At 48.8% G+C, this 14251-nt stretch overlaps 1 protein-coding gene across 1 annotated transcript in view; it reads left to right on the forward strand.

Annotated features, from left to right (window-relative positions):
* DISP3 (dispatched RND transporter family member 3) overlaps positions 1 to 12981 on the forward strand; it is a 47467-nt gene extending 34486 nt beyond the window's left edge. The window contains exons 11-21 of the mRNA XM_042051371.1: positions 366 to 488; positions 1093 to 1229; positions 1763 to 1944; positions 2386 to 2516; positions 2616 to 2788; positions 3513 to 3639; positions 4466 to 4611; positions 4958 to 5117; positions 5487 to 5600; positions 6594 to 6760; positions 7470 to 12981. Coding sequence (XP_041907305.1) covers positions 366 to 488; positions 1093 to 1229; positions 1763 to 1944; positions 2386 to 2516; positions 2616 to 2788; positions 3513 to 3639; positions 4466 to 4611; positions 4958 to 5117; positions 5487 to 5600; positions 6594 to 6760; positions 7470 to 7832 — 1823 coding nt within the window. The 3' untranslated portion in view covers positions 7833 to 12981. The remainder of the gene's footprint in view (positions 1 to 365; positions 489 to 1092; positions 1230 to 1762; positions 1945 to 2385; positions 2517 to 2615; positions 2789 to 3512; positions 3640 to 4465; positions 4612 to 4957; positions 5118 to 5486; positions 5601 to 6593; positions 6761 to 7469) is intronic.
* The last annotated feature ends 1270 nt before the right edge of the window (positions 12982 to 14251 follow it).

Here is a 14251-nt window from a genome sequence, read left to right on the forward strand (position 1 = left end):
AATGTGAGGCAGACACCTACAATGTTCAAATATCTCATTGGACATTGGATGGACCCTGTGGAAAGGAGGCACACATTGGGAGCGGGATAGTTGAATTGCCTATAGGAGTGGAGTATTTAGAAAAGTATTTCCTGCTTTAGCCATGAACTGTTTATTTCTTCTGTAGCAATCCCTTCATAGACTATGAAAATTGACTACTTTTACTCATAAGTGCTGGTCTCATGTCAGTGCCCAGCTGAGGGTCTGTGGCACTGTGTTGCCTGCTTAGGGTTTGGTGTTCAGCAGCAGTCTGTGGTGTGTACAGGGCTGGTAGGTCTTTTCTCATGCTGTTCACTCTTTCCTCCCTGACTAACCTCGTGGGACAGGTTTGTTTCAGGAAAAGCCCCACAGTTTGCAGAACAACATCCGAACTTCCATGGAAAAAAAGAAGAGGGGCTCAGGGTCACCTTGGGGAAGCAAAGGCAGCATGGGTGATACAGGGCAGCAAGGTGAGTGGGGCATGATGACTCCGACCACATTTGGGGCCAGGGCCCAAGGATCCACTGGGGTAGAAACTAAACCACATGCTCTCTGAATAGCTGATGGGGAATAATTCTCTTCAGAGCCTGCCCCACTGAGCCCTAGGTTGGTGCTGGATGTATGGAGCATCTTCAAAATCCCCCTTTTCCTAATACCTACTGCTCTCCAGGACATGGTCCTATAACCCAGGTGGCAGTACAGTCTAGTGTCATATCCCTCTGATCTGAGTACAGGGCTAGGAACTCCAAGCTTTCACATCCCACTCCTGTTCACAACCTTGTTGGCAAGTCATGAGGAGAGTAAATTCAGCCTGTTTGCAGGGGATTTTGAGGATAAAACAGTTATTGGGCCATATCCCAAGACAGCATGAATTAATAAGCCATCAGGAATTACTGCAGCTCAGGATGTATTTGTGATAGCCTTTGAAAGGTGTGCTGTGCTGCCAGAAGACAGAAGCTGTGCCTGCTGTCCCAGAGCAGACAGCAGACCAGAACCCTCCTTTGCTCTGTCCATGTCAGTAGGATTTACTGATTGAGAAGTACCACCAAACCTCATGCCCTCTGTTTTCTTCAGAGCTCCAGGGGACTGTGTATATCTCCAAGTCCAAGAGCAAGGGAAGACCAGCCATCTATAGATTCTCACTCAATGCCAGTGTCCCTGCACCCTGGCAGATGGTGTCACCGGGAGACGGGGAGGTGCCTTCATTCCAGGTAAGTCAGTCCAGGATGTTGGACCCCTCTAGCAAGAGTGCAGCACTCAGCAGGTGAGCACAAGAGCCTCCTCCTGTCTCTCCATGGGGTCCTATGTAGCCCTGGGTGACATTTTCAGGGCACTGTAGTAGGGTAGTTAACACAGAAGGCATTGTGCTCGGCATCATCCAGGATGATACCCTGGAGTGCCACAAGACTTCACCTGTTGCCATTGTGAGGTGACTGTCAGCGATGGGAGCAGAACTGTGGGCGTCACTAGAGCAGATGTCCCTCACCCCAGGCAGAGCAGCCACCATTCAGCCTAGGCCACTGGTAATGGGGGTGCTAAGGGGCCCTTCACACATGGGGGAAGGGTGCCCTTCACACACATTGCTGGGAAGGGGCAGGCTGGGGGCTGGCTGGGGCTATGCCTGCAGTGCTCATTCTGTGTGGCTGTGCCAATGCTCGGGGAGGAGGGGAGAGTGTGATACTAATGTGCAACAGACTGCAACCCTGTGGAGTTAAGTGTCTGTTTTCATTAATCCATTGCTTAGGTGTATAGAGTGCCTTTCGGTAACTTCACCAGGAAGCTGACAGCTTGTGTGTCCACAGTAGGGCTGCTTAAGCAGATGAGCCCCAGGAAGTGGACGATGACCACCTTGTCCTGCGACACCAAGAAGGGCTGGAAGTTCGACTTCAGTTTCTACGTGGCCTCCAAGGAGCAGCAGCGAACACGGTAACCTTCCAAAACCCCCTCAGGACAAGGCAGCAGAAACAGCACAGCTGAGACGCTGATGGGAGATGCCTAATGGCCAGTGCTAGTCCTGCTCTCAATCAGTCACATCCATGGCCCTAGAATTTGCTTTGCTGCATATATGCCCCATCTCTGCAGTCACTTTGCAGGCCTGTAGCATCATTAACATGCCAAAGGCTTGAGAGACTGTGACTGGGGGCTTCTTTAGGTGGCAGAAAGACATTGCTGATCTGGTTCTTGCCCTTACCCACCTGAACTAAGGGACTGAATGGGTAGCACAGAATATGCAGTGGCTAGGGATACAGGTCTGCAGATGTTCACCTTTCCCTTCTGTCCCTGCAAATGTCTGTTTCCGTGTAATACTTTGGATGCTTCATCTTCTCTACCTCTGGTCCCCCATAACAAACTTTCTTTGCTGCACAGGAAACTGTATTTTGCCCAGTCGCACAAGCCCCCTTACCACGGTCGAGTGTGTGTTGCACCTCCAGGCTGTCTGCTCAGCTCTAGCCCAGACGGACCCAACAAAGGCATCCTGTATGTTCCCAGTGAAAAAGGTAAGCTGATGAGGCCCTGTTCAAACATGCCAAGGTCCAGAGAATCAGACCTTTTTTGCCATCTAATGTAACCAACCTTTATTCTGTATTTGACAACAGCACCCAAAGCAAAGCTGTCGGCCACATCTGGATTTAATCCATGCATGAACACAGGCTGTGGGAAGCCAGCAGTGCGGCCGCTGGTAGACACCGGAGCCATGGTGTTTGTAGTGTTTGGAATCAGAGGCGTTAATCGCACAAGACGCCCAGACAACCACGTCATTGGAGACATGGTACACGTAGTCTGGCATGCTGGCCAGGCATGCTCGGGGCTGGCGAGTGAGGGACAGGCTCTCTGGATGGTGTTTAGTTAATATCCACAGCCAAAGGTGGTCCAGCAGTCTGGACAGATGGAAGGGCAGAGGTGGTAGCATTGTGATGAGCCAGTACAGTTCTGTTTTAGCAAATTGACAAAATAATGGAGATCAGGAAGTCCTTACTGAAAAAAACATGTCAGACTTTTCAGAAAATCCCTCTGAGTGCAATATATAACTTTCTAATTTTGAGTCTAAATCTGGCTTTCCCGAGGATTTTAGAAACAAACCCATCTTGAGCTCAGTACAAAACTCACTACAAATTCAAGACTGAGGGAACTGATATTTTTCTATAATATATATCTTGTTATGAAGTATTAACAAAAAATAAAAATTGGTTACTCTAGGGAAAGGTTACTAAACGTGACTTTTCTAGAAACAGTTTATCTCTCAGATCCGATACCTTGACACATGACAATCTTTCTCTAGAAAAAATTATGCTTAGCTTGGCTGATGCACTTCAGCGTTCTGCTGTTCTTCCTGCCTTGTGATTTGGGGGTACTGTGCAGAATCAGCCTTTGCCTGTTTGCTCTGAAGGGACAGTGAGAAATGCAGGCGGTGGAGCGGGCAGGAAGCTGCAGTGCCAGTTGCTGTGTGTATGTCTCACGTGTGGTGCTCTTGTCATTGTGTCTCCTTGTGAAAGGGCAGCGTTATCTACGATGACAGCTTTGACCTCTTCAAAGAGATTGGCAACCTGTGCCACCTCTGCAAAGCCATTGCCAGCAACTCTGAGCTGGTGAAGCCTGGAGGGGCTCAGTGCCTGCCCTCGGGTAGGTTAGACTAACTCCTCTGCAGCCCTACCTGTGCTTGCTTGGGCTGGGGTCCTCAACAGCAAACCAGAAAGGGTGACTGCTTCTTGCTGTCTCCTTTTCTTCCCAAGGCAGCTTGACCCTTCTAGAACATGTCATTGGTTGTGCTTTTTGGGACAGAAAGAAAGAAAAATGGTCTCTTTAATGCCAAAGACACTGGGTATATTCTTTGGGATTTAATCCAGAAGGATAAGAACAGAATTGTATTTGTTCTTCCCAGTCATGGATATTGCTTGAGATTCAATCTTTTGATTCAGTAGATATCTTCTTAGTAGCTCCTGAATAACGATGAAATCACACCTGATCTCATTGCAGTGAGGCTCCTCACTGTCTCTTTGGCTTTGCATACCTGACCAGTGACCGTCTCTCCCAACTTCAGAGGTCACAAAGTTGTGGAGCTGAACCTAGGAAGTGTATATTGGCTTCAGGCCAAAAGCCAGTTTCATGCCTGGAGCAAATCCCTGCCAGGCCAGGCAGACACCCCTTAGCACTTGCTCTCTGTGGTGCTTCCTGACAACTGGGGACAAACAGCAGTGGCAGTGTCCTGTCCTATGCTGATGGCACAGAGTGTCCTTTCAAGCTACAGCAGCTGAGAGCTGTGATGCCGAGACCTCAAAGACTTTGGCAAACCAGAATGGCAGGGGGAAGCAGCTGCTGACAAATGGGGCCTGCTACTCTCTTGAGGCTCCCATTTTGGGTTGTTGGTTGAGGTTTTTTCATTCCCTTGCTCCAGTGTGCTTCCTTTCCCTGTTCTGCCCTCCATCCCTTGCTCTTTCTTTCTCTTCAGGTTACAGCATCTCCTCCTTTCTGCAGATGTTGCACCCCGAGTGCAAGAATATCCCTGAGCCAAACCTGCTGCCTGGACAGCTCTCTCATGGGGCAGTGGGGGTGAAGGATGGGAAGGTGCAGTGGATCTCCATGGCCTTCGAATCGGTGAGCATATGGCATCACCTAGTGACATTGCCATTCTGGTGACGGTTTCATCTTGTGACTTCTGGGGGTTTAGCTCTGCTCTTTCTGCACTGGCCACTTTCACTTGCAGCCATAATTTAGTGTTTATTAGCATTTGTTGCAGACAGATGCCTACACTCACAAGTTGGTAGAAGTGGCTGCTTACACCACAATTAGCTCAGGCAAAAAGCTGGTGGCAGATTTGCCCAAATGCCTCTGTCAGTTCTACCTGGCACTGCCCTTTGAGCTAGCTTGTTCTGCCCTTTCCCTTGCCATGCACACCCTGCCCAAAGAGCAGGATACAAGTGATGTGTTTGTCTTGTTACAGACAACCTACAAGGGGAAATCGTCCTTCCAGACATATGCTGACTATCTGAAATGGGAGACATTCCTGCAGCAGCAACTCCAACTCTTCCCAGAGGGCTCTGCTCTCCGGCATGGTTTCCAGACCTGTGAGCACTGGAAGCAGATTTTCATGGAGATAATAGGCAAGTGACTGCTGTGTTTCTCTCCGTGCTCTCTGATACATCTCCACAGCACACTCCATCCTGTATGGTGGGCATGGGTTATATCTGCAGTCCCTTGCCATTGCTGTGCAAATTCCTAAAGCCTGTTCCTGCCCTAAGCAATGTGTATTGTCAAAATTAGGCAAACCCCAAGGAAATAGGTAAGGGAAAGGACTCAGCCTTGCTGATGCTAGATTCAAGAAACCTATCACCTTCTTTCCACTGTCATCGTCCCTTCTCATCTTCCCCAGCGTGAGTCCCTGCCTGCCTTGTTGCCAGCAGGAACATGGTACCTTTCTCACCCCAGCTGTCACCTTCCAGGATTCAAATCAGCTGGCTGTTTTCTTCCAGGAGTGCAGAGTGCCCTGTATGGTCTTGTCCTCTCACTGGTCATCTGTGTGGCTGCCGTGGCAGTGTTCACCACACACATCCTCCTCCTGCTGCCAGTGCTGCTCAGCATCTTAGGTAAAAACACCAATTCCAATGTGTCAGGCTTTCACTTTTCCTGAAATTGGTGGATTGTGGCACTGCTGAGTCTCTGGTGATTTGAACTGAATTGCCCATCTTCTGTGTAAAACCCTTTTGGCTTTCCAGGAGCCCGTCCTGGAGAACAGACTAGCTAAGTGATCAGAAGAAACTCTCAACAAATGCACAGGAACCTCACTGGGAAAGTAGATTTGTGTGTCTAATTCCCAGTGTGTTTTATCTACACAATCCCTTCTATTTGTTTAAATAAGGGGTTTAGCTACACAAATGCCATCCCTACCTGTTATGTGTAATAATGTGATTAAAGTCCCACATGCTCTGAATAACAATTGCATTACTTTCCAAGAACCTGCACCATGGCTGCTGTTTCCAAGCAGTGGGAGATGTTAAAAGCTGAGTATTTTAGCAGTTTTTTAGTATTCGAAGCAAATTTTAAATAGTTTCCTCTCCCTGGCTGGTGATTTGGTGATATTGTGCTCTAAGTGTGTTGCTAAACTTCTCAGTTTAAAAATCAAATCTATCATTTTGAAACCACTTATTCTCCCACATATGACTCAAAAACTAACAGTACTCTTGACTTCTAAAAAGTGTGCTCAGCCTCTGTGTAACTTCAGCAAGCAAAACAACAGGCTCACTTCCTTGTGGTGCTTGTGTGCACACATGGACATTTGTCTGGGCTTGGATTCATATAGCAAGAGTTAGTCTAGATTGACATCAGTCTGTCAGTTTGCCTGATATTTAACTAGGTGTTCCACTGGCCCCAGCAGGTCTGATCACCTTATGGAATGGTCCCTGTGCAAAGGGAAGGCAAAGGAAGTGTTTTTCTCTGTGGCAGGGGGAGTGTGTACAGGACTCAGGCTGGCTGGCAGCGGGGTATGATCCCAAACTCCCCAGGGACTGACTTGTATCAGTAGGCTTGGACAGCAGTCCCAGAGTCCTTTACATTTGCCTGACAACACCTTCCTCACACAGGGGTTGTCTGCCTTGTGGTGACCATCATGTACTGGTCTGGCTGGGAAATGGGAGCTGTGGAAGCCATTTCCCTCTCCATCCTCGTTGGCTCCTCTGTTGATTACTGCGTGCACTTGGTGGAGGGCTACCTGCTGGCAGGGGAGAACCTGCCACTCCACCAGGCAGAGGTGAGCTCTGTTCTTCCTACAGCCTTGCATTCATTCCTCTTGTGCCCTCCCATGCCACTCAACTGTGATGCAGGATGCACGATAGGCAAGGGGGGATGTGTCCTGGCACCCTCAGAGCATCCCTGGGATATGGTAGTTGCTGCTTGTCCAGCTGACTGCTCAGACTGTGAGCTTGTGTACCTGAGTACAGTAAACTCAGATGGGGGTCCAACCCACATGGTTGTCCCTTTTCTTGCTGGCCACAGCTGTGCCAAAGCAACACCTTTTCACGTTCAAGTGAAGACAGTCTGTGCTGGAACAGCTCCATACTAATTGTGTAACCTCTGAAAATTGCTTTGCTGGACGTCCAGCTCATCTCTGGGCTTGTTAACATCTTTTGTCTCGTTGGGAAGATGGAGACCACAAAAGCCTGGGATCTCTGTTGCCAGGTGTAGTGTCTGCCTGCAGTGCCTGTGTTGTGTAGGCCCAGCAATCAGTCTGATATGGTGGAAAGGAGGCACAAAATCCAGCAGCCTTTGCCTCTGCTGGGTTTTAACCCTATGGCTCTTGGCTCAGTGTTCTCAGAGACTGCATGAACTGTTTGAGATGCACTCAGGCAGCCTCTTCGTCCTGGACAGGGATTCTGTGAGCTAAGCCACCCTCTCAAAGCCTAAAATATCAGTGTAGCTCCATCTGCCGGTTCTGCTAACACTGCTGTTCTTTCCACCAGGATCCCACAGTGTGCCGACAGTGGAGGACAATGGAAGCAGTCCGGCATGTGGGTGTGGCAATCGTCTCGAGTGCTGTTACCACCATGATCGCCACTGTCCCACTGTTCTTTTGCATCATTGCCCCCTTCGCTAAGTTTGGGAAGATCGTGGCCCTCAACACGGGAGTCTCCATCCTGTACACGTTAACTGTGAGCACAGCCCTGCTGAGCATCATGGGGCCTGGCACCTTCATCCGCAGCAGGACTTCCTGCCTCAAGGCTGTGCTGGGGGTGCTCCTGACTGGCCTGCTGGGTCTCTGCATCTGCCTTGCCCTGCTGAAGAGCGGATATAAGATCCCCCTCCCCAACGGGACAGCCCTGTAGACCCCAGGCCAAGAGCCACATGCTCTGTCCTCTTGATCCCTTTCTTTTTTCTTTTCTTTTCTTTTTAAAGAATATTTTTTGTAAGAAAAAAAGAGGAAAAAAAGTCCCTTTTTTCCAGAAGTTTTTCAAATCCAGATGCACTTTATTTTCTAATGGGTTTTGCTCTAAACTTGTATTTATTTTGGGTAGTGATGGATGGATGATGGACGGTGAGGGCTGCCCAGGGAATACCTCAGCCCGTGAGTAGGAGGGGAGGAGGTTTCCTTCTCTCAATTTTCTTTCTGCTTTTCTTTGTTTCTTTTCTTGTTCTTTTAATTTATTTTTAACAAACAGGGCTTTCTGGAATCACGAAGCTAAAAGGAGAGAATTTGGGAAGGCCATCTGATCCTTTCAAAAACCCTTCCCTCTGTCCTTCCTCTCCACTTGTCCAGGGTCAGCATTGCAATGATGACTCTTGAGGCGATACCCTACTCCCACACCAAGCCTGTGCTTCATTACTTTAGCCTTCAAGAACAGCAGTGAGCTGTTGGACAGGCCTGGAGAACAGTGTTGTCTGGATCCCTTTGGCAGGCCCTGTATCCAAGCCAGACCAGCAGTGAGCTTGCTGCATGGGAGCTCTTATGGGTGTCATTTTGAGATCCGAACTAGAGCTGTTGGGTGGCACCACCCGCAGTGACCTGCTTTCATCATTCAGGGAGGGCACTGGGACACATGGCTTTCCCCTTCTTTCCGGAGGGACAGTGCACCTTTTACTGGGATCTCATGTGTCTGTGAACAGCCATCAGGAAGCAGATGGTGCCCTCAGCAGCCTGCCCTCCTCTCCCTCATCTCAGTAGTGAGGTCAAGGCAGTTTCAATGCCCAGTCCCCCTGGTCACCTCACCAGTCACTGCCTCTGCTCTTCCTGGTGGAGAGAAAACAGAGAGCCCTGAGAGCCCTGCAGAGGTCTTTGGCCATAATGGTCAGCTCTTAGCCTGAGGACAAGGTAACCCCTGGGGCTAGGTAGAGCCCACACCTGGTGGTATACACAGGATCCTCTGTGGCAGCTCAGAGACACCCTCCTGTGTGGACACCTGAGTGCAGCAGAGCTGCAGCTGCTGTCTGCTCTGAGCAGATGGTTTATATTAAAGTAAAATGAAATCGCAAACTGGTGCCATTAACAAGTACATTTTAAGCACCACTGATTCTATTATATTTTTTAAATTGAAATAGCTAAGTGTGCATTGATACACAGCACATCTGATCCTTAGCAGAAGGGGAGGGTCAGGCCCCCTGGGAGATTCGTTAACCACTATTTACAAGGGTGCCAATAGAGTAATGTGGCCAGGAAGCAGCCTGACTCCATTTCTTTGCAGATTCCATGTCCTGGTGGCTTTGTGTTATCTGTCTGGATCAACCTCTCTTTTTAAGATGAAAATTCCAGGAAGCCCAACCTAATTGCCAGCCAAGTTGTGGAGCCTGTGCTGCTGGGAGACTGAGCTGCTTCTACTTGGCTCAGTGCATCCGTGCTCTGATCCCTGCCAGTCTTACACCTTCACATTGTGTCATGCCTGTGAAACTGGATCAAATATTTGTTTCTAAAGTAGCTTCCCCAAGGTGTCCCCAAGGTTCCCCAAGCTGGAGAGAGGAGTTATTATTTTCAGGAGGGCTCCAGAGCAATCCTGCTGCAGGCAGTGAGGGTCGTGAGAACGCGAGTGGAGCAGACCTGGTTTCTCCTTGCTATTCCATGGTGCAGCTGAATTACCCCTTTCTGCAAAGTGTTAAATGTTTCTTGGCACCTACCTCTAATCTGCACTAGCTCCTTCATAATGAACCCTGTGCCCATGAATAAATGGTTCTGGAAAGGATTTTTGACTATCCTTAAGCTGTGCTGCTTTGATGGCTGCTGTGCGCAGTTCAGCACCATCCTTGATCTGTAAGCCATGCTGTTCCCCGTGTCTGTGCTCCAGACTTAACTCTTGGTGGTGCCCTGAGTAGTCCTAGGTGGCAGTGACTGGAGAGGGCAAGAGTGCTGATGATATACAGCCCCATGGGACCTGTGTGGCTATGCAGGTGCTGCAGGGGAGGGCAAGGTATCCCTAGTGCTGTGGCCAAGGATGCTCTGACTGGTGGCTTGATTTGAACTTAACAAACACTTCAAACCCCTTTTGGGTGATTAAAGCTGATGGATATTTCCAGGTCACCAGACAAGAGAATAAGGTGCTGAGGGCACCCTTAGAGGAAGGTCCTCCTATAAGTATGAAGAAACCTTTAAAGGCCTCTAAGAAAAGGCACAGGAGTGCTTTGAATCCTGCAAAGTTGACAGCCTATGTAAGCCCCTGGTATCCTATGTTTGTGCTCACTATAAAGAGGCTACATCAACCCCTCACCTCCAGTGTGATTCTGGACACGCCATGCTGGGAACACTCATTCAGCTGCTGAGGGGAGGCAAAGATTAATTTCAAAGTAGAGGGAAACCTTTTATGTCTCTTGGGTATGATCTGGCAGTGTCTGATCTGCAGACAAAAATAACAAGAGTTCTTGGCACCTGACAGGATCCATGCTGTTTTCTGGAGCAGGAAGGGAGAAGGACAAGCTGTCATTTTCCCCCCTCCTCTCCAGCCAGCCCAGGCTCCCTCATTGCAGAAGGACTAGCTGGCACTAGCAGGAGCAGGGCATCACCTTGCGTTTTGTTGCCCAAAGTGATACTGGGAATGCAGTGGCTGGAACGATTCAGAAGGAAGAGGAGCAACCAGGATAAGTGCAAATGATTCACAAAGGCATATTGAGGAAAAGGAAGTGATATTTTCCAGGAAGGAAAGTGACGTAAGGAGAGGAGGAGGAACTTACACCAGATGTAGCAGGATGGCAGAAGAGCTGGTAGAGGATCCTAGGTGATATTTTATGCTGCAAGGACTCACTGAATGTTGTAACTTGAGACCCTGATTAAACACAGTCATGATACTTGGCTTAAGATCTAACTAGACATTTTCCCCATCACCACTTCACCCTGCACAGCTCTGTGGTCAGGGTGGCTGCTGCTTTCTCCAAATGCAGTGGAAGGAAAGAGACTTAAAGGTGGGGCCCAGCCTTCTGCAAAACACTTACATCCTGATCTGCCCAAGCATCTGTGGAGACAACAAAAGGGTAGCAGATACATACATCCATGTCCATGTAGGCAGTGTCATCCTTGTGATTACAGAACACTCATAAAATTATAGAGGTAAGAAAAGGGATGGCTTTATCTGAGCAAGTGTGGAGGTCCTGCTGGGAATTGGTACTCGAAGGCAGATGCTCGTAGCAATAAAAAGCAAGGCCTCACCTGTCTGGTGCTGTTCCAGGAGCAGATGTTCACCTTAAACAATTCCTCCCATATCTCTGCCTATCTTCTTTCTCTGATGACTCCTCTGTTTCACAGGCCATCTCCTGGGCCCTGTTTTCTTGCTGAGCAAGGTTCAGCCTTCTCCGTGGTACATGTTCATGCCTAAGGTACTCACAGAGTCTGGACTGAAAGTGGCTGGAGAAGTCTCAAGGAGAATCTCTTTAGGCAGAGGAAGCCAGGGAGTTAAACAGCTTCACACAGAGCTTTCAGTTTTGATGTTTCTAAATGGAATGTATCAGATCAGTCTTACTTGGAAAAAAATGCTCCATTGTCCATTTCAAAATGATCTTGGTGCAATTAAAAAGCATACACGAACTTTCAGCTAGCACATGGCAATGGAATGTGCCTGTTAATTGCCCACTCCTTTATTTCTAGTAAATCCTGGTTTGAGGCTTAAGCTCTGAAAAGTTAGGTTAATACTTCAGGAGGGGGTCATTCTGGAACTATGCAGTCTCCTACAAAACAGAGTGGGGCTTGTCCTGCCCAGAAGTTCTCTCCAGCGCAGGGCAGTAGCAGAAGGACACTGCTCCTTGGTGCTGAAGCTCTGAGATTCATGCACAGAGCTGGTGTGACTGCTCTTTGCCTTCAGTGGAGTTACTGAGTGAGTCCAGGGCTCCCCATGGCTGTGAACACTGAGAGAAAGACTCCCCACTCACAACAGCCCTGTCCACATCAGCTTTGGAGCAGGGAGGAACAGAGTTGATGTCCTGTGTAGAGATCAGCATCAGAGGAAGGAAAAGATCCATGACTCCTCACTCAGTTTGTTTCTTTATGTTGTGGTGCCTCTTGAGGTGCTGGATTTGGGCAACTGGGGCATCAGGTTTGGCCACTGACCTCAGCAATTGCCAAGGCTGCAGATTCTGAAAGGAATCATTGGCTGAGCTGGACTGTGTTTTTCAATTCTTGCCGGATCTGAAAATATGCCAGAGCAAAGGCAGCCTGAGAAATATCCCCAAGGAGAAGGACATGTAGACACTTGGAGAGCTACTGGGACCATTGATATAGTAGTCTGGAGGCAATGGTCTCCAGATACCCTGGTTTTGCCTCCACTGGAGCAAATTGGGATGTTGCTTTATGTCACAGTGTCTAAGTCTTTTAGCTGGTCCTGCACTGAATTTCTGTAGCAGAGCAGCCTGCCTTTCTGGAAGGTTATAAAAGGCTTTTTGTTTAACCCCATGACACATATAAATCCTCCCATACTGTCCACCAATGAAGCTGTGCAGACTGATTTGCAGCCAGGCAGGACAAACTCAGTCTCTTGGTTACTTCTTCCAAAGTCATACCTCACCCCAGATACCATGTAAGCCATAGTTCACAGGTATTTCAAAGGCTTTTGCTAACTACTCTGCCCTGGGTTAGTACCCGGGGTCCCAGAGCTAGACATCTTTCAATGCCTATCTCCATCCTGAGGACAGAGGTTTTTGGCTTTTTCCTCTCTGCTCCTCCTTTGGGCAGTTGCTGAAGGGAGGTGGGGGGCAGTGACCAGGACCAGAGGCAGAGCAATGATCAGATAGACAGAAAGGTTTGGAGGCAGAAGCAGAACAAATGGGAGGGAGGATGGTCCAAAATACAAGGGAGAAGAGGTGTTAGCACCCCATGGACAGAGGGAGGGAGGGCATTGCCATTCTACCACGTTGTGTGCAGACCTTAAGAGTGTCAGTTCTCAGAGTGATGTAGCACAATTCCCGATGTATGTGTGTCACTTTTGTAAGTTGTCTCCTACCTTCACTATTTTCAGTGTTCCTTGATTTTTGGAGACTGTTGTAAATAAAAAGATTTTGACATTCGCATGTTTGGACCCTCACTCATCACCACATTACTGTTTGTGTACACATACTGACAGCCAGAGTGGCACTGACAGGATCTGTATTGTGTAAGGAATGCGGTGGGGATGAGGCCACAGAACCAGTTCCTAACATGCACAGGATTGTCTGCTACTACTACTGAAATTGGTCCTCTCGAAGCCAACTTATCACATCCAGAAGAGCCGGCAATCTGGAAAAGGCAGTGCAGGAAACCACACAGGTCTGCAAGAGGAGCTGTGCGAGAGCTGTGGACCACAGAGGAGGCACAGGTTGGCCTTCGCAGGACTGTGGGACCACCTGGCAGTGGTGAGTGCCCAGGGCTGCCAAATATGGGAATGAGGGCACAGAAATGGGGTAGGATAGCTGCAGGCATGGACAGAGATGGACAGGGTTTCCACAGCTCTTCAGAAAACAGCTGCTGGACTGAGGAAGGATTTGGGACAGGGGAAGGGGCTCAGAGGAGGGATTACACAGGGTGACAGCTGCTTGGTATTCATTTCAAGCTCGCAGAGGAGGGAAGGAATTGTGTTTTCATCTGGGGGAGCCTGTCCACACAGGCTGCTGGCTCAGCCTGTGCTAATGCTGACAGTCTATTACCACAGGCCTGGTTCCTACGGTATATCACTGTGTCCCGCAGCTATAGGGAGGAGGAGGAGGAGAAGATCCAGCAGGCAGGAATTGTGCAGCAAGATTGATTTAATTATTTTACAAACTCTTTTATAGACTTTTTTCTTCATAGTCTAATTGGACAAAGGACCAGCCACCCCTTGGGGGTGATTGGCCAAAATCCTAAAACATCCATTATCAAAATATTTTCTACTATACCATAAACAAGACTTTCCAAGGTTGCAGGTGGCTTGGTTGTTTACATTCCCTGCTACCTCTTCTGTGAGAGAGAAAAGTCTCTCACGGACTTAGAAAAATAACAAGAAGATCCTCACTAACAGCATTTTTGTACCTACAACAGTCCACACTCCGAAACCTGCTGCCTACCATTAGGAGAGCCCCATCTCTCTTTCCAGATGAGGGAGTCTGGTGTGACGTCTTCATCACACACAGGAATTCCCCCATATCTCCTGTCAGCCTCTGGCACAGTGAGGTCTCCAGTACCTCCACACCAGCATCTGGGGGCTCTGCCTGTGTTCCCTGTGTGCATTCTCCCACAAGCTCCTTCCCACCCCAAAACCACCTCCCAGTTCTGGGGCTTTAAAAGGGAAAAGCCTCCTCTCTGAAAAACTGTCAGATGCTGATGCTG

The sequence above is a fragment of the Corvus kubaryi genome, unplaced genomic scaffold, assembly GCF_017639235.1.
Source record: "Corvus kubaryi isolate FWS band 111438036 unplaced genomic scaffold, C.kubaryi_AGA036_p1.0 75, whole genome shotgun sequence".
Lineage (NCBI taxonomy): Eukaryota > Metazoa > Chordata > Aves > Passeriformes > Corvidae > Corvus > Corvus kubaryi.